The sequence below is a fragment of the Hemibagrus wyckioides genome, linkage group LG01 (genome assembly GCF_019097595.1).
Source record: "Hemibagrus wyckioides isolate EC202008001 linkage group LG01, SWU_Hwy_1.0, whole genome shotgun sequence".
NCBI classification, from domain to species: domain Eukaryota; kingdom Metazoa; phylum Chordata; class Actinopteri; order Siluriformes; family Bagridae; genus Hemibagrus; species Hemibagrus wyckioides.
Genome location: NC_080710.1, coordinates 6161248 through 6187636, shown reverse-complemented (window position 1 = coordinate 6187636; position 26389 = coordinate 6161248). Strand labels below are relative to the sequence as shown.

The 26389-nt window shown below is 38.3% G+C and overlaps 1 protein-coding gene and 1 long non-coding RNA gene across 3 annotated transcripts in view; one reads left to right on the top strand and one right to left on the bottom strand.

Annotated features, from left to right (window-relative positions):
- The window catches only part of dnah5 (dynein, axonemal, heavy chain 5), an 86172-nt gene continuing 59783 nt past the window's right edge, over positions 1 to 26389 (bottom strand). For both annotated transcript variants that reach the window (XM_058402298.1, XM_058402308.1), the window contains 22 exons: positions 25908 to 26084; positions 25096 to 25299; positions 23432 to 23611; positions 22788 to 22925; positions 21814 to 21949; positions 21072 to 21388; positions 20453 to 20608; positions 18794 to 18976; positions 15494 to 15737; positions 15253 to 15367; positions 14727 to 14917; positions 12904 to 13025; positions 12311 to 12460; positions 11616 to 11861; positions 10562 to 10781; positions 9290 to 9495; positions 6785 to 6988; positions 4936 to 5151; positions 4044 to 4256; positions 3288 to 3440; positions 2771 to 3002; positions 1 to 838 (listed from right to left, as the gene is read on the bottom strand). In XM_058402298.1, coding sequence (XP_058258281.1) covers positions 687 to 838; positions 2771 to 3002; positions 3288 to 3440; positions 4044 to 4256; positions 4936 to 5151; positions 6785 to 6988; positions 9290 to 9495; positions 10562 to 10781; positions 11616 to 11861; positions 12311 to 12460; positions 12904 to 13025; positions 14727 to 14917; positions 15253 to 15367; positions 15494 to 15737; positions 18794 to 18976; positions 20453 to 20608; positions 21072 to 21388; positions 21814 to 21949; positions 22788 to 22925; positions 23432 to 23611; positions 25096 to 25299; positions 25908 to 26084 — 4155 coding nt within the window. In that variant the 3' untranslated portion in view covers positions 1 to 686. The remainder of the gene's footprint in view (positions 839 to 2770; positions 3003 to 3287; positions 3441 to 4043; positions 4257 to 4935; positions 5152 to 6784; positions 6989 to 9289; positions 9496 to 10561; positions 10782 to 11615; positions 11862 to 12310; positions 12461 to 12903; positions 13026 to 14726; positions 14918 to 15252; positions 15368 to 15493; positions 15738 to 18793; positions 18977 to 20452; positions 20609 to 21071; positions 21389 to 21813; positions 21950 to 22787; positions 22926 to 23431; positions 23612 to 25095; positions 25300 to 25907; positions 26085 to 26389) is intronic.
- LOC131361287 (uncharacterized) lies at positions 23562 to 25996 on the top strand. Its single transcript, XR_009205993.1, has 3 exons — positions 23562 to 23700; positions 25092 to 25245; positions 25858 to 25996. It is a non-coding gene; the product is annotated as an uncharacterized LOC131361287 (long non-coding RNA).

The window sequence follows — 26389 nt, the reverse complement described above, 5'->3', positions numbered from 1 at the left end:
TTTAAAAATCAGATTTTTAATCAAATTCTATATTTTTGTTGTAATTTTATACATACAGTATTATTTATACCACAATGCTCTTGAATGCGCAGTTCTGATTGGTCAGAAGGTTTTGAATAATTTTATATAACACCAGCTCTAAAAGCATTTCAGCCTGTAATTCAAATCGCAGGTTTATATTGATGTGCTCCTTCTAACAGCATGGCATTTCTATTGTAACAATGTGATTTTAGGTCTAATAATAAAACATGTTTTTACTTAACTTAAAAATTTCTTTAAGAGAATGATTAGTGAATATTTATTGAAGTAGACTCCAGTTTCACGGATTTGTTAAATCATTCTTCTGAATTTACAACAGACTTTTAATTGTTTATAGCTACTAGATGCTAAATAATAACTTGTTTGACTAGAAACTGATAAAAGTAAGATGTGTTGCACTTAAATAGAAAGGTAGTAGATTACTTAAGGTAACTTCAGATTACTTAAAGTAACTGCTGATAAACTGCTGTGGTATAAAAGGAATAAAACACTTTTGGATAGCGGGTTAACAGAAACCTGTACCTGTAACTCTGCTGTCTTTAAATATCTTCCTACTTCAGCAGGTCCATCTGTAGCTGTTAACGTAACTGTAATGACACCTCAGACACCTGCAACATCTCAGTCATGTGGTAAGCAGATCTACATCATTATTTCACGTCACACAGCAGAGCTACACCTCTTAAGGTCCAGTACTCGGGTGGCTGAGTTGTTTTCAAGTCTACAGCGGCTATGTAGTTCAAGTCTGTCCTCACAGGCTTCTTGTAAATGGGGCAGGAGTAGAAGCGAGGGTCCTTCACACCTGAGAATCAAACAGTACTATATTAATTCTTAGACATTTTAACATGACTCACATGCATCACAGTAACATTTAGTAGTCTGAGTCAACTAGCATTATTATTTCATCAGAACCAGAAGTTCTGATTTGAATCTAATTTACAAATTGAAGCCTTTTATAACGATTAACCTTCATATTTTATGCTGAAAACATTCCTCAGTGGATTCTCCAATCTATCTATCTATTGTATCCGTGGAGTGTAAGGTCAGTTAAAGCTGCATTAGGTAAGATTTTCTTTTCTTTTCTTTTTTTTTTTTTTGGAAACCCTTGAGCCCACTGTTCAAGAAGCTCCACCCCCAGATCTTAGACAGCATGTAAAGCATAGTGTCTGTAAAATGACTGACCTGAACACAAACAAGTATTCTGAAGCAGAAGTCAGTTTTCCATATGAGAATTTCTCCTAGACTTAATAAACCTTTGCTGAGGCCACAGCTTAATTCATTGTTACATGGTCGACATATCTTCCAAAATAATAATAATAAAAAATAAATCAGTAAATAAATAAAAAGAATAGAGATAATGTGATTACAATGAGTTTCTCAGTTTTGATAAGATAAAGCCCACTTTATCTTGATTTATTTATTTGTTTGTTTGTTTGTTTGTTTATTTATGTCCATTTTATAAACAGTAATGCATTTTAATACACAATAATAATAATAATAATAATAATAATAATAATAATAATAACTATTATAATAACAATGGTGCTAGATACTTTGTAATCATTTTAGTAAACACAAACATTTGACACAGGCAATATAATTCATATAATTTTCTTTTTTTTTTAAATAGAGCTTTTCCACATAAAAATGCTTCTAATACCTTCTTTCTTCCTCACAACTTATTTGTACTTGTTGTACAAGACAGTGTCCCCTTAGGTTTAAGCTCAATGTTACTGCATTGCATATTTTGATCACATTTTCATAAAGGATACCAATATATCTCCATTCCAAATACTGTTAAGTAATTTGTTCATGATTAATAAGCATAAACTGTGTCCAATGCTTTGTTAAATTTTGCTGAATAAATAGTCTTTTCTATTAGAATTGGACATTTGTTCCATCATGTACCAGCACTCCAGACCCCCTAGGCATAGAACATTTATTCTCTGAATAAATCATAATGTCATACAATATTGTGTATGACATTCAAATGTTCGATTCATTTAACTGTGATTACTGGAACACATTTAAATAATGAATGCTGCAGGGGTTTGGAATTAAAGAATGGCTTTTTTTCTCTCTCTTTTTATTGGACGTCGTGTTACCTCAAGACTATTTTTTTGTCTCCACCATGAATGTATAATGCCAAGATATTAACCATGCCTCTTACAAGATGATCTGGGTATTACATTTCTTCTCCACTAATAAACTAGGCTCCTGTCACCAACAGTGTTATCAGAACAACTTGTACACTGGCTCGTTCAACCAATTTTCCAATCAGCCAATCATGTAGCAGCTAAACAATTTAAGAGCTTCTGTTAATGCTAACATCAACCATCAGAATGGGGAGGGGAGATCTCTGTGACTTTCTCATGGCATGCTTGTTGGTCTCGTACAAGCATTTCAGATAATGATTTAGTCTCTAGCTAGAGTTTACACAGAATAGAGCAATAAATGTAAAACATCCAGTAAGATGCAGTTCTGTTGGTGGAAATGCTTAGCTGATGAGATACAGAACTGTATTGTGAAGCATGTGTCAGTCTATAACTTACACTATTTACATTATTGCATCACTTCATTGTTTTACTAATGGTTACAACTGTTTGTACATTATACATGTTACATAGAATGGTACATATAACATTGTGGATTGTCCTAAAAAAATTCCTGCCATGTTACATGGAGCATGTAAACATATAAGTAAAACAAATTAAAACAAATAAGCATATCTCACCATTGTTCTCAGCGAACATCCTGATCACGGGCATCATTTCAAACAGGACTTTGGGCTTAGAGTCGATGAGTCTGCAGTTTCTGCGGTCCCAGCTGGCTCCATCCAGATACAGCCCATAGACATAGACACCCTCCTGCGGAGGCACTGTGATGTCGTCTTTCATCCACTTTGTCACTTCATTGCACAGAACCATGCGGTCCAGGGCCCAGCCTTTGTTAGCACGAGTGATCTCCTGCAGGGTTTGAAAAAGGAGATGAACATTGTGAAATCCAGTACTGGAACTGGCTTCACCTGATTTTTATGTTTGTTTATACAGAAGTATGAAAATAATGTGAGTGTATCAGTGTTCCAGCTGTGTCATAGCTTTTCAGTGCCTCTGAGAAAAGTCATACACATAAACCACTCTCTGAACATTTTCATACAAATCCTAAGGATGAGCCAGAGGTACTCATATGCCACTATGATATCTGCTCCTTACAAGTAGAGCAATATTGGTATGTGTGTGTGTGTGTGAGACCTGTCTCATGGCTGTAAGAAAGCCCTGTGGGTTGAAAAAGCCTGTCATCCAGAAGCAGTTTGGGCGACCCTCAAATATCCAGGCCTGAAACTGGCGGTTTCGCTCCAAAAGCTCAGTGAACCAGAAGCCCAGTGTACTTGAGGCCCAGGAGGCCTAAAACAAACACACACACAGTAAATAGACACAAATTAAATTCCTTCAATTAGGACAAGAAGTAAAAAGCAGAGACCCAAAAAGACACAGACACACACACACAAAAAGGAATTGTTTTTATTCAGCTGATTGTCATTCAGGAGTCATTCTCCTATTATGGCTCTGAACAGAAGGAACCTGAACCTGACAAGTGTATTAAACATAAGATTACCAAAGACATTAATATTCATATGTCTTTAAACCCTTTCCTTTTTTCTCATATTTCTCTTAATATTCAGACACACATCACTCAAGCTGCACTTTTGACCTCTCAGTAAATTCACCATCTGATTTCTGTTAATAAAAATGAAACTAGTGAACATGATAGCTGGAACAGATTAGTGCTCTTTCACAGAGAACTTAGACTCATGACTGCAAATCTATAAATATTTACCAAATGCCATGTCATATAAAAAGGTTTTACTGTAAAAGATTTGTTTCGTTGTTTAAAAAAAAAAAAAAAGTACTGCTAAAAAGTATTGCTAAATTAATAATTTAAAAAAGACATGATTTCCAATCTTTGGAATGGACATGAAACATGTTGGGTGGGGCCCCATCTCTGACCTTTTCCCAGCGAGCGGGGACGCGGGCATCATACATGCAGTCCAGTGCATCACGCAGGGTTTCACTCATGACAATAGTGCCGTCGATGGCCAGCTTGAGCTCCGTGAGTGTGTTCCTCACCAGCACCAATACACGCTGCATGCGTTCAATCTCCTGACGCAGGAAGATGTTCATTGGCTGCAGGGCACCCATTTTAATCAGCCTTTCCCTCACCTATCACACAGACACAAATACCACCATAGGAATAGGTAATCTATCTTAAATAAAATTGTTGTGACCCTGCATATTAATTTAAATCGGTACACATGTTTCTGACACACAATGTTCTCAGAGTAGCTAGCACCTGTTAATGATTTGATTAATCGGGTCCTTCATGCATAAAAGCTTAGGGTAGGAAAAGTTAAAAGGTCTGGATTTAGAGAGTGTTAATAACGAGGGAGAAAAAAAGCAGCCGGTGACCCAGGTCACTGCTAATTTGAGAGGAAAAATAAGTGGATACCAATTAGTGCCTGCTGGTCTCGTAAGCACCTGCAGTTGTACATAAAAAGGGCTTAAACATGTTTAAAGCACTGCATTGCACAATTCTCAATAAAAGGTTTATTCTCATGGACATATATTTTTATTTAATAATGGACATTGTCACAAATCAGCTTTAAAGAAATACAGATTTTAAAAAAAAAAAAAAAAATCCCTAATGACCAAGCCAGAGCTAGAAAGGTAAAACTAAGGTAAGGAACTAAGAAAAGGTAAGACTCATTGAAACCTTAAGAGGACCCAGACTTAAAAGGGAACCCATCCTCTTCTGGGTCACACCAAATAGCATGATTATAAATTCCTCACACTAAAGGTTATAACATAATTTACCATTAAATAAATAAATAATTATACAAACCTTAAAGGGCACATAGTCTGGAGGAAGTTTCTCCAGCATGTCATTGGCCAGTCGAGCCACCACAGCCTCTCTTGTCTCCCCACCACCACCGGAGCTGTCTTTTGGTTGGATGCTCAGGATGGTGTCCAGTACGTCTTTGGCTAGTTTGCTTTGGTATGTGATGTCAGCATTGGGATGCAAGCCAAACACCTCTGGGGTGTCATAGGCTGGAAGGCCCTGAGAGATGTATGAATAGATAGATGTGGATATTGAAATAAAAAGCTTTGTAGTTATACAAAATATTACTAAAAAACTAGATACACCCTTAGGCTTTAGAGGTTCTTTTAGTAATGAATCTTAGTAGAACTTTGAACCATATGTTGAACCATATTTAAGGGGTACCACAAAGGATAATAAGTAACTTTTAATATACAGGATGAAACCTCTTTTTTTAAGAGGCAAGAGAGCTAGACTCAGCTAGACTGGCCCCTGATTTGACAGTGCACAAGTCAGTGCTTGAGACTCCTGACTTGCCAATATCTGGTGCTCTGTTTTGCTATGGCTTGCTAGCACTCCTGACTATTCAACACTTGAGACTCATGACTTACCTATGCTTGGTGCTCCTGACTTGCCAGAGCTCAAGACTCCTGACACACCAATGCTCAAGTTTGCTGACCTGTTAGCACTCAGAGCTACAAACTGCTCATGGACAGTGGTCAGTACGTATGACTTGTCAGCACTTGGCACTCCTGACTTGCTATAGTTTCTAGTCGTTGGTGTGAATGACTTACCAGTGCTCAGGACTCCTGACTCACCAGGATTTGATGCTCTTGTCTTAGCAGCACTCAAGTTTCCTGACTTGACAGTGCTCAAGTCTCCCAACTCTAACTGACCAGCAATTAGCAGATCGCGGACTTGATTGAGTTTTCTAGACTCTCACCTGAACCGTTGACTGTTTGTGTGTTGGACCTAGCCAGCATACTGCTATGACTTTTCCAAAGACTTTGCTAAAGATAACTTTTAGTTTAAATTAGAGGTCATATGTGTTGAATGTGAAACACTGGCTGCTTCTCATTATTCCACTCATTATGTCTAATGGAATGTGGCAAACACTTTAGCAGATGTTTGAATATAAACATAGACTTAAATAATCTCTTAATCACTCAGAATTCCAGCACTCATCAGTTGATTAAGGAGTGTCTGCACACTGATTCTAAGTGCCACTCTCTATTTTGCTGTTATTTATACATAGATTATACATCCCGAAGACAGAATAAACAATACGTCCATGTTTACTTTTTTTCTTTCTTTTCAGCAGATCCATTTTGCTGTTATTTTCTTGGCCATCACTCTTGCACCATTCATAGATAGCATCATCTATGTGCCCTATAATCTCATGTCTCGCTGCTTCTGTGCTCTCTGTCTCACTATGATAAGCTCATTGGGTATGACAGATCAAACAATGGTTATATCATGACAACAGAACATCCATGGCAATGGGATCAATGTGATGTAGATGTTGTCACTGTCTCCAAGTAGCTTCTTTCCTCTCCATACACATGCTTGTGGTCTTAATGAGTCACAGCAAAAATGATCCTGATGTGTAATGTGTGGCACACACCAAGATTTCAAGGACCCTCAGCGAAGTCAGTTATATGAAACGCAAATAACGGACATTTTCCTTGAATGCATGTCTCAATACTGACAGCAAAAAGCGATCTCATTTTCTTCTTGTCTGACACACATTAGCAAATTTAGCATTCGTGGGCGAAAATTTTCCCTTGATAAATGCAGTAATAACTGCAATTAATACAAGCTTGCTAACTGCATTAGCTGAAAAAGAAAAGCTGAAACACTTTGCTTAACTAACCTGGATATACTGGAGGTACTGATCCACATTGGTGCACTTTGGGATATTGTAGCCTTTGTAGAACTGGAAATCAGGGCTTAGCATATTCTCGCTGAACCAAACTTTCGCAAAGGTGTTCAGTAGGCGCTTATCGTAGTCGTCAGTCACCCTGCCTCCGTACTGGATCTCACCAATCATGTAACGCACTGTGTTCCAGGACACTCCCTGGGAAAAGGGTAACAAGGACGTAACTTTAACTGAGTGAAAAATGAAAAAATCCAACCAGGTGCTGTAGGTTCAAGTCATAAACATCCCAAATAACCAAAATATTAATTAATACCTTGCTTTTATCTTGCATGTAGGTAGTGGTTGTGTTGTGGGTGAGATCAAAATAACTTTTATTTTATTTTGCTCTTTAATTAATACTTTGGTAACTACAATTTCCAAGAAACACTCATTATTTGATTAGTTATTATTTGATTACTCATTTTAGTTAATAAAATTTAATTGTTTTATTACTTATTTAGTACCCCCCCCCAGTGGAAACAGGTTTCCACAAATTTAATACCTTTGCATCTTTTGTATTAATTTAGACACACAAATTCACATTTTAGATACTGAATTTATTTGTTTACAGTTACCTTCTGCTGTAGAAAACTGCATTTATGACAAACATGCAAAACAGACAAAATGAGCTGTTTCACTCAATTTTACACAAAGATGCAAATCTTGTGGGTTATTACAGTGAGGGAAAAAATTATTTGATCCCCTGCTGATTTGTACGTTTGCCCACTGACAAAGAAATGATCAGTCTATAATTTTAATGGTAGGTTTATCTGAACAGTGAGAGACAGAATAACAACAAAAAAATCCAGAAAAACACATTTCAAAAAAGTTATACATTGATTTGCATTTTATTGAGTGAAATAAGTATTTGACCCCTTTGCAAAACATGACTTAGTACTTGGTGGCAAACCCTTGTTGGCAATCACAGACATCAGACATTTCTTGTAGTTGGCCACCAGGTTTGCACACATCTCACATCTCAAGGAATTTGAGCCCACTCCTCTTTGCAGATCCTCTCCAAGTCATTAAGGTTTTGCGGCTGACCCTTCAGCTCCCTCCACAGATTTTCTATGGGATTAAGGTCTGGAGACTGGCTAGGCCACTACAGGACCTTAATGTGCTTCTTTTTGAACCACTCCTTTGTTGCCTTAGCCGTGTGTTTTGGGTCATTGTCAGGCTGGAATATCCATCCACGACAAATTTTCAATGCCCTGGCTGAGGGAAGGAGGTTCTCATCCAAGATTTAATGGTACATGGCCCCGTCTATCCTCCCTTTGATGCGGTGTGGTTGTTCTGTCACCTGGGGATGGTGTACTTGGGGTCATAGGCAGCATTCCTCCTCCTCCAAACAAGGCGAGTTGAGTTGATGCCAAAGAGCTGGACTTTGGTCTCATTTGACCACAACACTTTCACCCAGTTCTCCTCTGAATCATTCAAATGTTCACTGGCAAACTTCAGATGAGCCTGTACATGTGCTTTCTTTAGCAGGGGGACCTTGCGGGCACTACTGGATTTCAGTCTTTCACAGCGTAGTGCGTTACCAATTGTTTTCTTGGTGACTATGGTCCCAGCTGCCTTGAGATCATTGACAAAATCCTCCAGTGTAATTCTGGGCTGATTCCTCGCCGTTCTCATGATCATTGAAACTCCATGAGGTGAGATCTTACATGGAGCCCCAGACCGAGGAAGATTGACAGTCCTTTTGTGTTTCTTCCATTTGGGAATAATCGCACCAACTGTTGTCACCATCTCACCAAGCTGCTTGGCGATGGTCTTGTAGCTCATTCCAGCCTTGTGTAGGTCTACAATCTTGTCCCTGACATCCATGGACAGCTCTTTGGTCTTGGCCATGATGGAGAGTTTGGAATCTGATTGATTGCTTCCTTCTGTGGACAGGTGTCTTTCATACAGTTAACGATCTGAGATTAAGAGCACTCCCCGAGAGTGCTCCTACTGTAATCTCAGCTCCTTACCTGTATAAAAGACACCTGGGAGCCAGAAATCTTTCTGACTGATAGGGGATCAAATACTTATTGCACTCAATAAAATGCAAATCAATGTAGAACTTTTCTGAAATGCGTTTTTCTGGATTTTTTTGTTGTTATTCTGTCTCTCACTGTTCAAATACACCTACCATTAAAATTACAGACTGATCATTTCTTTGTCAGTGGGCAAACGTACAAAATCATCAGGGGATCAAATAATTTTTTCCCTCACTGTAAGTCATTTGGGTGCAGTCAACCATTAAGAATTTAGGCTTAAGTGGTTTAAGGTTTTATATTATGTATGGTCAATGCTTGGATAATTACAGTAAAAAAAGAGAGAGCTATTTGAATGCAGTTGATTTGGTGAAAAGAATGATTGTTCCTATTATGTACTACTTAAAAAGTGGCCTAATTCTTCCATAGATTTGGAAGTTTGGCGGAAGAGTTTCAGATTACTTTAGCTAATCTGTCTCACCTTCTTGATGTCCATGTCGTCTAGGTGATTTTGCACAAACTGGACAGTGGCATTGAAGTCAGCCTGGTTGAACTCATATGGGATGTTCCAGCCCAGTGGGCCGTACTTCCTCCTTTCCTGGACAGTCGAGTGCAGGAAGGCAACACCGTACAGCATCGGCCGCCACTGCAGCATATTACTCACATCTAGCAGGTCCTGACTAATCCCTGGGAGTCAGATAGGGAGAGAGAGAGAGAGAGAGTTTCATCCCCTTGAATGACACAAGAGGCACAAAAAAGTGACATTTCAGTTCATCGAATTTGGGCCTCAAGCTATATAGACACTCTTGACAGCACCCAGGCACCAGGTCATTTGGTAAATTTGTGAATTTTACAGCTGAGTGAACTCGAGAGCTGAAGTCATCTTATCAGTGCATAAATAAAATGTGCTCATTATTCTCCACCCGTAAGCGTCACCATTCATCGCTCAGAACAAACAATATTCCCAGTCACAGTGGGGAACAAACAGATTAAGCCTGATCTTTACATAAATGACACTGCTTGTGATATCAAATATTTTTTGTTTGAAAAAGAACCTTTTCTTCTCAGCATGAAGGTCAACCTCCAACATTTCAATCTTAAGTGCTCCAACAGCCATATATATATATATATATATATATATATATATATATAAAACAAAAGGGAAAAGGGAGGGGTCTACTCTATAGCAACACATAACTCAGCCAATCACAGGTGATCTTTCTGTTTTGAAAATTGTGCTTTCATCCAGTAGGTACTGTAGAACATTCAAGATGGTTTCAGTCATATGCTAATTCACATTTCGCACCTTGTACCTCCACACACACAGCCCCTCCCTATACACCCCATGGTACGATAACGACTGTTTCTCTCACTCGCGAACGGGAACTTCCCAGGCTGTGAATTGTCAATAACTGCCGGTGATAAGAGAGGTCATCAGGCATTCACGGGGACGAAAATCTGCCTTTTCATGCAGTGTAGAGTACTGACTGGGTTGCCAAATGCAGAGTGATTGGTTTAATTGCTATAATTTAGTATGTTCTAGCTAGCATGTTGCTTTTAAGTCTTTATACAGACAATCTGAAACAGCTGAAGCAAAATTTTTAGGCACATAGAGATGCATTTGTTAATTACAAAGAATATTAATTAATATCTAATAATGTCCAAGAAGTTCACCAAATTAAGAAATAAGAGGTATTGCATATCGTACTCTCAAACAAAGTAATAAAAAATCTGTCTGTCAGTCCACTCTAACCTCCATATGTTCTCTTGAGTCCTGCCTTCAGCCCTTGTGGTGGTTCGTTGGTGAATTTGATGGCCATCTGCAGCAGCGTGATGGGGAAGTGCCGGTGCTCCTCGGTGGTCATCCACAGGCGGAACCCTTCGTGAATGCAATCCGTTTCCGTCAGCGTGTCCATCAGCTCGTCCATGAAGTCCAGCCCCAGATGGCAGTTCTGCAGCAGAGCCCAGCCACCCTATGTGTAACAAATACAATACATAATAGTTTTCCCTTTTATTTGAAGTTAACAAGACAAAAAAAGCAGTTTGTCATGTGTGGTAGTCAGGGGCGTGTCTGAGCACCAGCTGTGAAATAGTCAGGGGAGAGAGAGTGAGTGGGTAATAAACGATAATCTACCTGTGTGTAATTTACGGCAGTCTATTTATATAGTTTCTTTTCTTGTTCAGTATTACAGTCATAACATGTGTCCTGCAGTGACTGCTTTCGATTCAGTACTATTGTTGCAGTATGTACCTGATCAGTTCAAGTGTGTATATGAATACAGTTCGGACATGCTACTATATCCACATATGACATCAGATTATCTGCAAAATCTTTTATTTTCAATAACTACAACAATTTTTTTTTCTTTGTTCGTTTAATCCTTCAACAATTTAACAATTTCCTTTGGTCAACATTTAACACTTGTCCCACTGCCTTATTGGATAGCACAATGTCCAGGTTTTCCATACTGCAGAATCTCAGCAGAAGCAGTAGATCATCTGGCATTTTCTACATAACTTTACTGTTTTATGAACACTGAGAATCCGGACATATGATGTACTGCTTCTCGTCTACTGTATAGAGTTAAACTGAAAGTGAACTAAAGTGCAAATTACTGAGATTTTTTAGCTGTTTATGTGATGTGATGATCATACAAGTCTGTGTGTATATAATGTTAATTACTACAGGAGTGCTTTAAAGTAATCGTTTTAGTCATAACTACTGTCCTTGCTGCTGCTAGAAATACATTCTGACCAGTCAGAACTGAGAATTCAATAGCAGTACTGAATTATAAACATGCGCTTACATTAGCCATGGATTGCTGCAAGAGTTTGCGAGCATGGACTTCCTGTCCCTGGCCCATGGAGACGTAGCGCGTCTCGATCTTGAGCCTCTTGCCCAGGGCGATGATGTAGTCAGTCGGATCTGAGCCCATAGACAAAAAGCAGATGAGGGGCGTGCGGGGATCTGACTCCTCCCACGTCTTTTCCAGGTCTAGAATCACGCTCTCGGCATATTTCTCCCCTAAAGAGTCAGTGATATATTTACGAGCCTGGAAAATAATGAGCAGATTAGAAAGTTAAAATGAATGAATTGACATCAAGTGAACTTCTAAATCAATGCTCCTCGTGTAACCATGCTGGAACGGAACTATGGCAACAAACATAAATAAGGTTTAGCTTAAATCTATACTTAAGGTTTACTGTGCTGTTAAATAAAAAGTGTGGTTAACAAGGAAATGCTTATAAGCAACGGTGCATGAAATATATTTTAATTGAAAGCAACAAGAATATAGGCAGGTAATTTCCTTTGAGTTGTAACCGTAGCAACAAGAGTTTCTATATTTATAATGTTCAGTCAGAAGACAACAAAACATATGCAAAGCTTTGAGTTTTTTGAAAAGCTGGTATGTCGACATGGTGCATGTGAGATAATGAACACTGAAATGAAGGAAAAAAAGCACATGGTGGAGAAAACGGTTTGAATGAATGCTTGTGTAACCTGTGCAATGGTTCTATCCGGACACCAGGAGCGAATGAAAAGCAAGCGCCTGAAGCAGTCCAGAGATTTGTCATAGGCGTTGGGGATCGGCTCCTCCTCTGGGGCTTCCTTATCAAACCAGATCTTCCACTGCTTCTCATGACGGCTAATCTGCTCACACACACACCCACACACACACAAAATTAACACATAGTGTGAGTGTAAACCTGCTTCCAAACACTCCTATAAATATAACATGCCATCAGTAGATCAGGTGAGAAAATGGTGAGAGAGAGAGAGAGAGAGAGAGAGAGAGAAACAAAAGAAAGTCAGAGATCCAGAGATCACCATCAAGAGATGTGGCACAAAATGACCTCAGTGTGAAAAAACAATCCATTAAGGGGCAGTTCAAGCTGACATGAAGCCGTCAGTTACTTCAATAAACATTCTTTACAACCATGATTAGCAGAAAGCTTGAGTCTTAAAGGGGATGGGATACAGCAGACAACCACTTTGTGTTGCACTTTTTTCAGCCAAGAATGGGAACTGGAGGCTACAGTAGACAACTGGACAAGTGAAGACACAAACGTGTATAACCACACAAACACACACACCTGATCGAGGATGTCGGAGAATGGCCACAGCTTGCTGAGCTCAACCAAATTGAGCCATGTCATGTCTAAGATCCACTTAGCTGCTTTGGGTGGACAAGCTTTCAGATCCAGAGATGCTCCACCTGAGGAAAACACACACACACATTCAGTGCTGTGTAATACTCTGATTTATCGATGCTTCACCATCTCTGAATTGCCGGTTCATTAGTAACTAAATCATTATTCTGAAGCCCTTCAACTCTCATAACGTGTCTTTGGATCCAGATTTACATTTGGCATTTTCAGCAACTACACACTCTTCCTATTAATTTCACTGTAGTAACTACATTATTCATCACCGTGACTGAATAATGTGCTTTAAGATGTAGAAATGAATAGTAAGCTGACTTCGAAAGACAAATTCAAGGAGAACTTGAAGCTTGTGTGCTCTAATATACAACACACCAAAAAGCACGCCAAAAATCTCTGACCCTTGTTGATATTTGTTAACAGAAGAGGTCATCATAGGTTGCATACGACAGACTACTAATACTCATGACAAAGGCATAGCAGTAGCTCAGGTCAAGAACTACTACCCTTAAATCCTAAAACCTATGATCATATTATATTTTTGCTGTATAACCCAAGGAATGAGAATCGAATCGAGAAGAAATATTTAATTATTTCATTATAAATATTTCATCAATATTTCATATAGACTATTTCATTTAATTTGTGGGAAAAGAATCAACAACAACAACAAATAGATGGGGTTAGACTCCTAACCCCATGTCAAGTTTTTTGATAATTCGAGTGTATTTTAAACCCTCTCCCCATATCTGTCATGCTTTTCAACATCGCCTTTAATTTAATTGCTGTTAGGAGGTCATCAAACTTTACTTCTTCTGCCCACACAGGCACTGCTAAAAATTCTCAGAATTCATCATGTGTGACGGTGGGCACCGTGTTTTGGCATTGAAGCTAATCACTGAAACGTGACACATCTGCCACTACGGTCCCACACTAATTTAATTTTAAGATGCCGGAAAGACGTATTCATTGGAGCACAAACAGGTAGAAATTAGTAGACTTCATTCTCTCAGTAGACGTCTTATTCATTCCTTTGTATCATACTTTATTTTACACTTGGTTAAGTCCCTAAAATGTTTTTCCTTATTTTTTTATTATTTAAAAAAAAAAAGAGAGATCGTTGTACGATGTGTGAATTTTGCTTCTTTAGTCTAAAGCTTACTGCATATAAACTTTTTAACACTCAGCAAGTAAGCTTCTGAATAATGAAGATGAACGCCATATTGATAAATAAAAAAACAAATTTGTAATATATTTATTTTTATTACAGTTTTATATTGCCATCTTCTTATTCATCATAAATGCTTTATGTATTTATTAAAATGTATGTATTTATTTATTTTTTATTTATTTATTTATTTGTATTACATTTGACAGCACTGAATTTCCTTCAGTCTGCATTTTCTATCCCTGGTTTTTTTGGTGGGCTTAAAAACTTCACACAGGCGATTTCAGTCATCCAATCCAGCATCAATCCATGTAATCATTAACATAGCATGATTCTAAAATTACAGGCAGTGAACTACAGACATTAAACATAAATAAAATATTTTCCTGATTATTTTTTCTATACTTGTCTAGAATAACAGCTGCAGAACAACCACAATACCATCCTTTCACAATATCATCCCAGTAAAATATCCCACCACTGTTATGTAGCTGATTCTGTGTATGTTTCATTTTTTCTTTTCATGAACAGCATTATTTTCTGAGTGGAAGACACAAATGGAGAATGATTCTTCATGGACTCTCACCTTTAATTAAGGTCAGGAACTCTTCATGTTTTACTCGGTTGCTCTGCATGTCGATCTTGAGCGCAAGCAACAGAGTGAAAAGGAACTTGTGCTCCTCGTACAGGCCTCTGGCTGCATATTTGTGCACATCATAGGTCATATATTCAATAATATTGCCAATCCTTTTGCTTGTAATTGGACTCTTTGTAGACCTGTTTAATATAAAACAAACAGCAACATTTTTGCTATTAACTGTCATGCAATATATTTTGAATAGCTAAGAGAGGCTTCATAAAACTATGCATTTATAATGGAAGCCAATAGGAAATGTCACTTCACAATGTAATATGAGGCTTCAATTACATGTCATATAATGAAAAAAAAAAAAACAAGTCTAATGCTCATCAAATTAAGACCATCCCTACCGTGAAGCATGGTAGTGGTAGCATTGTGATTTTTATTTTTTTCACTTGGACTGAGGCTTTGACTTTTTGCAAATGGAATATGTCAGAGCAGCATCATCATAGTTACACGTGTTAGGTGTTACCTGGCTAAAGACAAGTCAAACAGGCCGAGAAATTGCCGTAGCGATGTCTGGTACATCACATTCACCATGCTCATCTCTGTGATCAGGAAGTACAGGATGCTACCTCTGGTTGCCACTAACACAGCAAGGAAACATAAAACACCAGGTAACTTATGAAACATGAAATATTTAACAATAGTTGTATAAATCTCTAAAACAGCTATTGTTTAAACAAGACTTAGATTTAGATGTTCTACGGTACCAGGCCTGTACTCTTCTCGGGCTGCATTGATTTGGACCTCAGTTTCAGCAGCAATCTGGAGCTTCACTGTGACTTCCTCAGCAGTGCACTTAGTGTTGGCCAAAACAGAAATCAGGCTTTCATCATCTACAAGTGAGCCCTTAGTGCTGGTCAGTCTGAACAGCAGATTGTCCTCCAATTCCTTCATTTTTCGCTTATTGGCCATTACATCCTCCAGAAGATCTGTGCGCTCCTTCTCCAGCTCCTGGAGCATAGATACAATCCATTGTTTAACACATTTTGCCCAAATTCCATTGCCCAAAAAAATGTATAGATCCAACCCCTTCCCAAAGCAAAAGATTCTTTCCAATGATTAAGGATCTAAGCCCTTTCTGAAGGGCTTTAACATCTACCCACTTCCCAAAAAATAAAACACTAAGCCCAGAGATTAATGATTTAACCCCTGACCAAAATCCTTAAGTGCTAACCAATTTCATGGATGTTAATGATCTAACCTCTACCCAAAAGCTCAAATCCCAAAGGTTAAACCACCATTTCCTACTGGTTAAAGATCTAACCCATTCCAAAAATCTACAGTACCAGCCTCTTTGCCATAATCTGAAAATATTAGATATAACTATTAGGGTGGGGTAAGATTTGCAAATTCAAAATTGTAAATTTGAAGATCCACCCCCTTCCTAATCGTTCCTCCTCCCAAAAGCTTCAAAAATACCTTTCCTAGAATTGAAAGATCTATTCTTCCCCCAATCTAATCCCCCACTCAAACCAACAAAAAGAGAGCACAACTCCATTACAAACATTGCTTTCAATTTGTTCAATGAACGCCTCTGTTTCAATATCTGGTGCTATTTCTATAGCTGTTAGCGGGCCAGCAGTCAAGAATAAATTGCCTTAAACTGCCTTAATAGTACTCTAGATACCCTCTTCCACTTATCCATCTGAAATGCAGACAGGAGGGCTTATTTTTTCTCGTATTGTTCCAAATTGTTTGAAAAATGAAAAGCTGAGGGCAAACTCTGTAACACTGCTAGCATGGGAAAAGTGGCTTCACAGTCTTTATCCTCCCTATTATATCCTCTTAAGATCATCTTAACTTTTATCAGCAATCCCCTGAGATAATAATCTAAAGCATCTGCAGGCACAGATTTCAGCATGCACTCATTACAATGAGTATCCAGTTTACATTGAGTGCCAGTTCTTTTATTCCCTGATGTCAGACATTTGGAAGGAATGCACACTGAACGGCACTTCAATTCCCCTCTAAAGTGGAAAACGAGGAGCAAATAAACTAGTCTTTGAATCTAGTTTATAAGGTTTTATAAAGATGAATATAAGCCTGGTAGTCAACATTTTTGCTGATGCTTGATTTAATGTTTGAAAGTATAATACATTAAAACTCCCCTTTCTATATGCATGTATATGTTCTTTTTGTAACTTTCACATACGTTTTCACGTGACTGGGGGTCTAAGTTATAAACAGGTGACATAGCTGCTTGTAATGGTTTTTCTTTATCCATGTGCTTTTATTTATATTATATCCATGTGTCTTTGTTGGGCTTTTATCCCTATCCACATCTCTGGTTGTTACCTTAATGTGTGCACCTGTTCTGTGTTCAGCTCCCATTAGTCTGTACATTTGTCCTGCCTGTTTTTTGGACCATGTTTTTTGCTTTTACAGCTAATGTATGTCCGAGTATTGCTTATCTTTCTTTGCTACTATCTATCATGTGCATTGTAACATGGTTAGAGACAGTACCCAAGTCCATATAGTCAGAGTGCTGAGAATACTATTCATGGTTATGAATTCTCATCACTCTGACTATATGGACTTGGGTTCTGTCTCTAACCACGTCACAATGTGGATCCTGATATGAAGAGTTTCTTATTAACCTGACTTAATTCAGGACTCTTTCAGAGCCTGGATCAAGCATAATTACAAATATTTTCTTCCAGAAAAGGTTTCCTAGCCATCTGTGTAGCAAAGTCATTGTTAAGCTAACTATGTGCCTGTATCCACTGCCCACTTCTCAAGTGGATATTAAAAGATATTATTATCACAGGTCTGTGCTAGTGACAGGAAGGTTATTAAAGTGGTTGTCAAGTTTAAAGCAGCCCTGTAATTTAAATAAAACGAGCATTGTACTGTTTAATTAAAACGACATGTGAGTGCGTAATGAGAAGTGTTGCTCATTGGGCCTGATATTGCAGGTACAATGCCTCCTTTATGTGTCTGAGTGAATAATGACAACGACAAACGTCTACTTTATGATCTGTCTTGTGCTTAGGAATGTAGAAGTCATTTTTGGATGCACTTCCAAAGTCCAGAAATTCCACTATGAAGAACTATTGTCATTGCAATATCTTTTAAATATAAATTACTCAATTTTGTACATTCACTTACAGCCAAACTTTGTGTTCACATATTTTCATCCTGAGTCATAACCAGAACTAGAAAGTAATTCATAAAATCTACATAAATATATAAATACATCGACATTAAACTAATATAACATATATTTTGTAAACATATATTTTGTATAAAAATCCTAATCAGTGATATATTTTGAATATATCTTGGCACGCTCTGTGCTGATTTCGAGATGTCTTTTGTCTATGACCTTATCTTATGACCATGATATCCTTTGTTTAAGACCAAGGAATTCTTTGTTTCGATTGAATAAACAACGTGTTGAGCTCAGACACTCCATTGTCAGCCCACCTGTAGTGACCTCTGCCACCCATCTCTGTTGACAATTTTGATGCCTATCATTGCACTCCTTTTGATAATGACAAAGACCACGCCTTTAGTTTGTATAAATACTCCCTGTCTGTCTCAGTAAACTCTGATAAAGCATTGCTACTCGAACCCCGACTCTGTGTGGTTCTGTGTGGTTCTATTCTATATAAGCTCAGAGGCAGTGGCAGACAGCACAAACCGGACTCTTCTTAAAAAGTAAGCTCAAAGAAAATTCTATCAATCAGTTTGCACAAAGAAAAAAATATTACTTACAGAAACTTTAGGGAGAAAAAAAATCTAAATTGTCTCATAAAGAATGTGTTAACTTAATTTGAATTAACTAGTAAGTAAAAGTATAAATGTGCAAAAGTATGAAACTTATTTTATCAATAAAGAGATGTTTAAGTAAAATCAATGGAAGGAGTCTCCAGTGTCAGCAATAGAGAAGCTACAATCTCTACACTACCCCTTTCCTGAAAATGTCTGAGAGTTTGCTTTTCTGTACAACCAACAAGCATCATGAAAATATAAAGATGCCAGATGTAATGTGGGTATCAACACACCTGTTTCTCCGTGAGGATGACGCGGCCGAGCAGCTGCTCCTCCAGACCTCGCATAGTGACTGTGAAGTCGATAATAGCTGTGCGGGCGCTGATCTCCGGAGTGTACGCTGGATTGGGCAACTTGGTGGTCACATAAAGCCGGAACCCCTTCATCACATCCACCTCTTTATCTCCGACTTTTACCTTTTTAAAAAATTAGGCAGTGCACATGCTGGGCTGAATAAACCTAATCAATGATATTTGTTAAAACCCATTTGTCCTAATTTTGAATAATCCTTTCTTGTATAAGCATCAATATTAATATACTGGGACATATAAGTGGGGCTTCTGTGATCTTTTTATTCTGCTCCTTAGACAAGTGCAGATGACATCTATAAAAAAAAGGTGTGAATGGCGATGGTGGTTTGTCTGGAGATAAAAAAACAAAAGAGTTTGATGTGACACATAGAGTGACAATAATGTGGTGTGATGGCACAAAAAACGGCGTCGTCTTCTCATCCTTGGATCTGTTATTAAAGCTGGAGATCAGGTGTTTGCACCTCCATGTTAACAGAGCTGCGAGTGAAGCCTGTCACAGCTCTGGATGGTGCCATCGGCTCGTTATTTCCAGCTCCAGCATACAGGGCTGAGAGATCTGATAATGAGGCGACCTGGGAGAAGTGGCCCACCTCTGCTCACTCGCTCATCTTTTTTTGGAGCTCTTCATTACTCAAAACTTCCTTTCGGTTTTGATCCTATTAATCAGACATTTGCCTTTCTGATTGCTCGAACCTGCTGATGAGTAATTTCACACTCCACAAATAGATGTTGTTTTTTTAAGTCTCTGCTGGTGCTCAAAGTTTAAGCAGTTTAAGCTAAACGGTTCTGTATGCTATCTCCTGAGGATGTCTCTTGCTAGCATTTCATGACCATTAGCAATTGCTTGTAGCCAGCTGTTTTAGATTTCAAAAACAAATGGTATCAGAGGTGATCCAGAGTTGCACAGCTGTTTAAGCATTACACGGTTGTCTGTAGCACATTATTCGAACAATACTGCCCCTGCCTTCTTCATTTTTATGTTAATCAGAGTAGTGTCAACCAATCCCAGAATTCAAGCTTGTTGAATTTACTTAATTCAAATGTGAACATTGGATCATGTGTTTAAACTGAATAACATTAATACGATTTAGTTTCATACATCTGGCAAGATTTGAGCGTGTATTTTTAAAACCCTAATTAAAATCATACCAAAGGTCCACCTGAGCTTAGAATCGAACCAACATCAGCACCAACATCCTGGTGAGATACTATGTGATTTGATCATGCTCACGCTACATCGTTCAATCTATTCCTTAAGAAACAGGTTTAAATGAAGTTTAGTATAAGCAATGAAATTAAGAAATGCTTTTTTATGTATATGTATTTCTTTAATCTGACTGACCACATAACTTGCACATTTTCCTATTGGTTACAGCTGCATTTGTTTTAGACTCTGGCTGTCTTTGGCTTCTAGAATGTGGTGTGACAAAAAGGGTGTTTTATTAAAGAAACCAGAAACAGATATTCTATTAAGTCGTTTAAGATTTTTACTTGTGGCTAAAGTATTGAATGCTACAGAAGAGTATCATATTACTCGGTTTGTGTAGTCTAATTAGTCTAATTGGTGAACTAGTGTAATACCTTGTATGTAGTTCCTGTCTTAATGAAGTTCTTCTCCAGCACGTTGTCCAGAGCAGGATCGAGCTCTTCGCCCACATCCTCTATCAGCAGGGGGCGCCCCAGAGACAGGCTATCCTCCAGGTGGTTCCTGAAGTACTTGTGATTCAGTGACGTGATCTGAGACAACATACACACACACACACACACACACACACACTCTTGCCTTAAGTACTTTTACCTAGAACAAGCTATTACCAGAGATGAGGAAGGATTTATGCAAAGACAACTCTGAATCTGGCCTTGGGAATGCAAGAAACCCTTGAAAATGATGAATGAATTTTTGAAAATGGCTTGGTGGTTTTGGTATGGCTGTGTGATGCGTGGCACACAAGTAGTAGCATGGGGGCTTTAGTAAGCTGAGTATGTTGGTGGAATTATCCCATGTGACCATTGCTTAAGATGTTTTAGGAAATAGAACAGCATTGCTTAATATTTCATTGGACATTGGTCATCACCATAAATGGGAGGAATGAGGCTAATCACATAAAGTCAGCTTAGGTTCATTTCATCTAACTCCATACATGGGTTGAAATATCATGAGTAAAGAGTCGCCTTTGGATGAGTTGTCCTTTTCCCTCACCTGAAGTTCGTTCTTGGCCTCTTTGTTCTTGATCCAGGTCTTACCCTGTGTCTGTGGGTCAATGAGCAGTGGAAATCGAGCCGCTTTAGTCACGATTATGCCATTCTGGATGGACAGATCATCGTTAGGGAGGCCCTGCAGGTTCCACTCGCTGATGGTTGGTGCGTCAATCAGCATCTCGGTGAGGTTCAGGTTAGTGCCAAAGGGAATGTGCCGTGTTCTCATCTCCTTTTGCCAATCACCCAGTAAGAGATTGCGAAACTCCTGATTAAATGGGCCAGAGTAGGAGAGGAAGGCTGTGGCCAGCAAAACGTCTCCTGATGAAAACAACAACAACAAAAAACAAAATCATAAAATTCAGAGGTAGAAATCATATTAGGCTTTCCGGTCAATATCAGTTACAGAAACATTATAGATTTCACGGTAGAGTTTTTTTTTTTTTTTGTAAAACTAATTAAATTATTGTTGACTCATTTGAATAAAGAATGCATTTTTTTCTGCTAATTTTTTAACCATACTTCAGTGTAGTACCTCACTCCTAACATGTACTGTAAATGAATAAAATCCTGTTTTTGATTTTTAAAATTGAATATTCTTGAGATTCATTGCAAGCACAAACAGTAGCCCTTAAAAAAAACCAACTGCAATTAGACCTTTAAGACTCTCTGACATTTCTTTCAAAATGAGACGTCTGGCACAATTTAGACGTCTGTGTGAACTGCTGCTGAATGGAAAAACCCACCGACGAGTCTCTTTGTCTGAGCAGCGAACTCTTTGCTCTGTTCGGTCCAGCGAGCTTTTTCGCCAGCCAGGCCACTGATCAAACTGGAAGCCGTCTGCATCTTGTGTCTGCAACGTTCTGCATCCTCTAGAAATTTCTACGAGTCGAAAAAATAGATTCATATTACAGATTATAACATTTAAATGCATTAGGTTTAGCTTAATCATCATTATTAGGCCACACCCCCTGATATGAAGGCCCCTGATATGGTATTCACACAAAGGCACAGCTCATCATGTTTTATTCCTCACATGCTAAACTGTAAGCTACATCAGCGTCAAAGTGCCTGTACAAAACAACACCTGCTATAGATAATAAGCATGACTTCCATAATTAGCGATTAGCTTGGTTCAGTTGGGCACCTCTAGTAATCACAGAGAAGATTCAATTTCAAATTCAGTGTTTGTTCTTTCACAAAAGACAACTTCTGCTCCCTGAAGTGCAAATACATTTAATTTCAATCAGCGCTGTGAGGCCAGTCAGCCAGTGGCTGCTAATCACACAATTATCAGCTAATGAATGTGACACTAATGCGGCTGATTAGGCCCCGCGAACACCCTCATCTAATTCGCAAGAGAACATGCTGTGAAGACGTCCCGTCAACAAGCCGTTTGTTTTTCAGAAGAAATTTACGCTTTTTTTTTTGCAAAGTATTGAAACTTATGTGCACCTGGGAACACTTTTTGTTGTTTGGTGTTTTGTTTTGTTGGAAAAGTAGCAAAAAAGTTTGGAAGTCAAGATTTCCCTGCACAATAAAGTGTATTTGTGTAGAGGAGATATGACAGGCTTCTCATTGGCTGCAGAGGCTCAGCATCCATATCTGGTCATGTGATCTTAAAAAGTGAGCACATATTATGGGAAGTGTGTCTTAAGACTTTTGTGGAAAGTGAAATAAAGCTTTATTATTCTACAAATAAATGATTAAAGATATATACCTGTTTCTCCATAAGGGCTTTCTCATACTCCGCCTGCACCACGTCCAACTCGGCTTGCTTCTCGTCCAACTCGGCTTGAGCTTTCTGCAGGTCCACATTAGCGATGGCCAACCTGCTTTCCTGCACCGCGAGATTAGCCTGGAAGAGAAGACAAAAATGGAATCATCAGAGAGTGACAGAAATAGTATAATATATTAGTACAGAAATAGATCATCTCGCCTGGCAGACTAAAATCTGCTGCTGTAATCATAAACACTGTCCTTTTCTCATACTGAACATCCCATGAACACTCAGAATTGTTTGCCTTTTTTTCATTTACATCTGTAAAATGATTTATAATCCCTCTCTCTGGTGAAACACAGAGGAGAAAAGGTTTCTTTTCAAATCCTGTCTAAATCCTCAAGTCTTCTCACTGATTTTGTCTCGACGCTTACATTTTCTGGGATGTGAGACATGCTATTACAAGAAAATCCCTGTAAAAAGTTGACTATTTTCCTACACCACCACATCCAGAAATATTTGTTTTGTGTAATTATGCAGTATGAGAATATAAGTCTAGTAAATAATGCAAAGCTCATGGCCATGTCCTTTTTACATGGTTATGTTTTGTGGGGGAAAAAAATAGAGGTTGGGTCCTGGCTCACCTTTAAAGGCAGCACTTCCTTATTAATGGAGAAAAAGGAGGCCATGGCTTTGGTCCAGGAGCAGAGGCCTGCCACGTTTCCACACACTCGCTTTGCTGTCTCTATGTTGTAGTCAGACATATCGAAGTACGGGAGGAGCAGCTCCACAACTTCCTCATTGATGGTGTCTTTTGGGAATTGCTGCAAAGACGTGAATATTCGTTTTAGTACAAATAAGATGCAGTTGTATACAGCTCTAGCTCATCAGGCTTGACATATTAGTTTTTCAGGTCGGTTTCACCTAAAATACACTCTCTTTCCACTCAAAATGTTATGTAGGCCACCATATTTTAAATGGTTCTGTGTAGCTTGTACTTTGTCTTTTTATAGTAATTACAAAACACATCTGCTATAAAAGTTAATATTCATGTGGATCAGTGTCATTTCTACTGCCCCTAAGCTATAAACAGGACTTTTAATACTGATTTATGAACACGTATGAGGTAAAACATGAGGTAAAACATTTCTGTTTAGTCTGAACCATCATTGTTCTGTGAAATTAACCTTTTCATAGTTATTTCCACACATCTGTGGTAAAAGTTTTTAAATGTTTTTTATGTAGCTGTGCCTTTACATTCTCAGTAAACCTTTTAATACTTATTTATGAATGTTTCTGAGGTAAAAGTTTATGCTAAATACATTTCTGTGCAGTCTGTACCATCGCTGTGCCTGTAAATCATTTGTTAATAGTATTTTACAGTCTTTTTGTAAGTCTACAAAGTAAATATTCTCTGATTCAGTGTCATTTGTTTTACCGTTAAAGGATCTGAAATCAAAATGTCTGAGGTCAATATTTATAACTGTTCTGTGTAGTTTATTATTGTGTTATTACGTTACTGTGTCTTTAAATAATCGGTAAGCAGAATCTTTATGTTAATTTATCAGTTTGTTTGTTTTAAAATATATCTGTGGTTACAGTTAATATTCCTACAGGTTCAATGTCCTGTATACTGTCATTATGCCTTTTTAATTGGTAAATGTTATTATTCATAATGTGTCTGTCATTAAATCTCTAAACAGGACTTCATGGAGTTTATATAGTATTTAAACAAAACATCTGATGTAAAAGATAATAGTGATTCTATTTAGTCTGCTTTATGATGGTGTCCTTAGGACTAAATGGCTTTGTGATAGCCGCTTAAATCATTAGCTTTAGTATTTCAATGAGTACTTTTTAAGCGAAACAAAAGTAAGAGACTAAGCTAAACTAAGCTAAACAAAAGTAAGAGACACTAAACATGACTTGCTGCATCTTACAACATCTGGGATAAGGAACAAAGCTGTGTAAATGTGATGTTTCACCAGATTATTCTATCACCATAGTGCGGGTGAAAGGTATGGAGACGATTTAGTGGAAGGAAGAAAAATAATTGCGCTGTAGGAAAACATGAAATGCAATACGCAGGCAGCACAATGCAGACAGACAGACAATATGTGACTCTCAACAATATGCCACAATCAATCCCTGTTGCACTGTATTTCATTTTCATCACTGTGTTGCAGTCATGCCACACTGAAATGCAATTACTGAATTATTCTGAATTACTAAATTAAAGGTACAGTTTAAATGGCTATATATCTCATAAATAATTTTAGTCTGGTTTATTTTTCTTTCAACTAGATACCTGCAGGCTCCCCAGGAAATTCCCGGCTGTCATGAGCTTAAGTGACTCTTGCCATGATGGAGTTAGGCAGTTCCTCTCAGTGTCCAGCTTCACGGAGTTCAGTCTCCTCTGGAAGAGCAGCAGCACACAGTCCATAATGCGCATGATGAGGTGAGGGGGACGGCCCAAAGTGCGTACCGTCGCTATGTCTGATGGCTTGATCGTCTGCAAAGGCGGATAAATCGGGAATGTTTCAAACAGAAATTCTGAACTCTGGGCATGTAGTGATAAGTGATTATGTAATATAGCAATAGGAGGGAGTGAGATGAGGCTAAACATAAACTGCCCACTATAAAAGTTTAAAAGTGACAATACATAAATATATATTTATTTACAAAATAGTCAAATAATTTGGATTGTGATTGGCTGATCAAAATTAACCATTCAGGCTTTCCGGTCAGTCTGAATGGAAGTGAGTTAGGTGTGTGTGTGTGTGTGAACCTTGTCCCCTGCAGTGGAGGTGCCATCAGCACCTCTATTTTTATACTCACACAGGCAGCTTGTAATTACAATGAAAAAAAAAAACACACACACACACACACACACACACACACACACACACACACACACAAAGCTATGCTGTTCTCTATCTCCTCTTGTTTGTTATGCTTCTCTCTTTGCTACCCTCTTTTCACTTTTTCTCTTGTCTTATATACACACACACACACCATTCTTCCTCTGTTTCTTCCTTGTTTCACATTTTTTTCTTTTTACTTATTCCAGCAATGCACCAAATCATTCTTTTAATTGGTCATCAGGAGCCTGAATCTGACCTGCAGCGCCGCCTCAGCCTCCTCCAGCGCTGGCCTGGCTGCCTCAAGCTTCTCCTCAGCCACAGCCTTGTCTGCAGAGATGCTGTCCACGATGGCCTGCGCTTTGTCCTTCACCTTCTGCACCTCCACCTTGACCTTCTCAGCTGCCTGAGCTTTAACAGTCACTTCCTTTAGCACCTGCCAGAGATGAAAGACAACATAAATACTTCGCCTACTATCGAGGACCATGCCCAAAAATCTACAGAACACTTCAGCATCTATTTATATATTTCGTGATCCATGCGTATTATGCAATTTAGCTCAAAAGGCAAGTTTAATGGTCCAAACTGCAAGTTGGTTCTAAATTTCCATATGGAATTAGCTATGAAATCTACCTAGGAACTAGCTATACTACGTAGTGCTATTAACTATTGATCAAGTGAGCACCTAATAATACCTGAAAATCAGTCCATGCTGGCAACACTTTTGGATGCTATCCTACC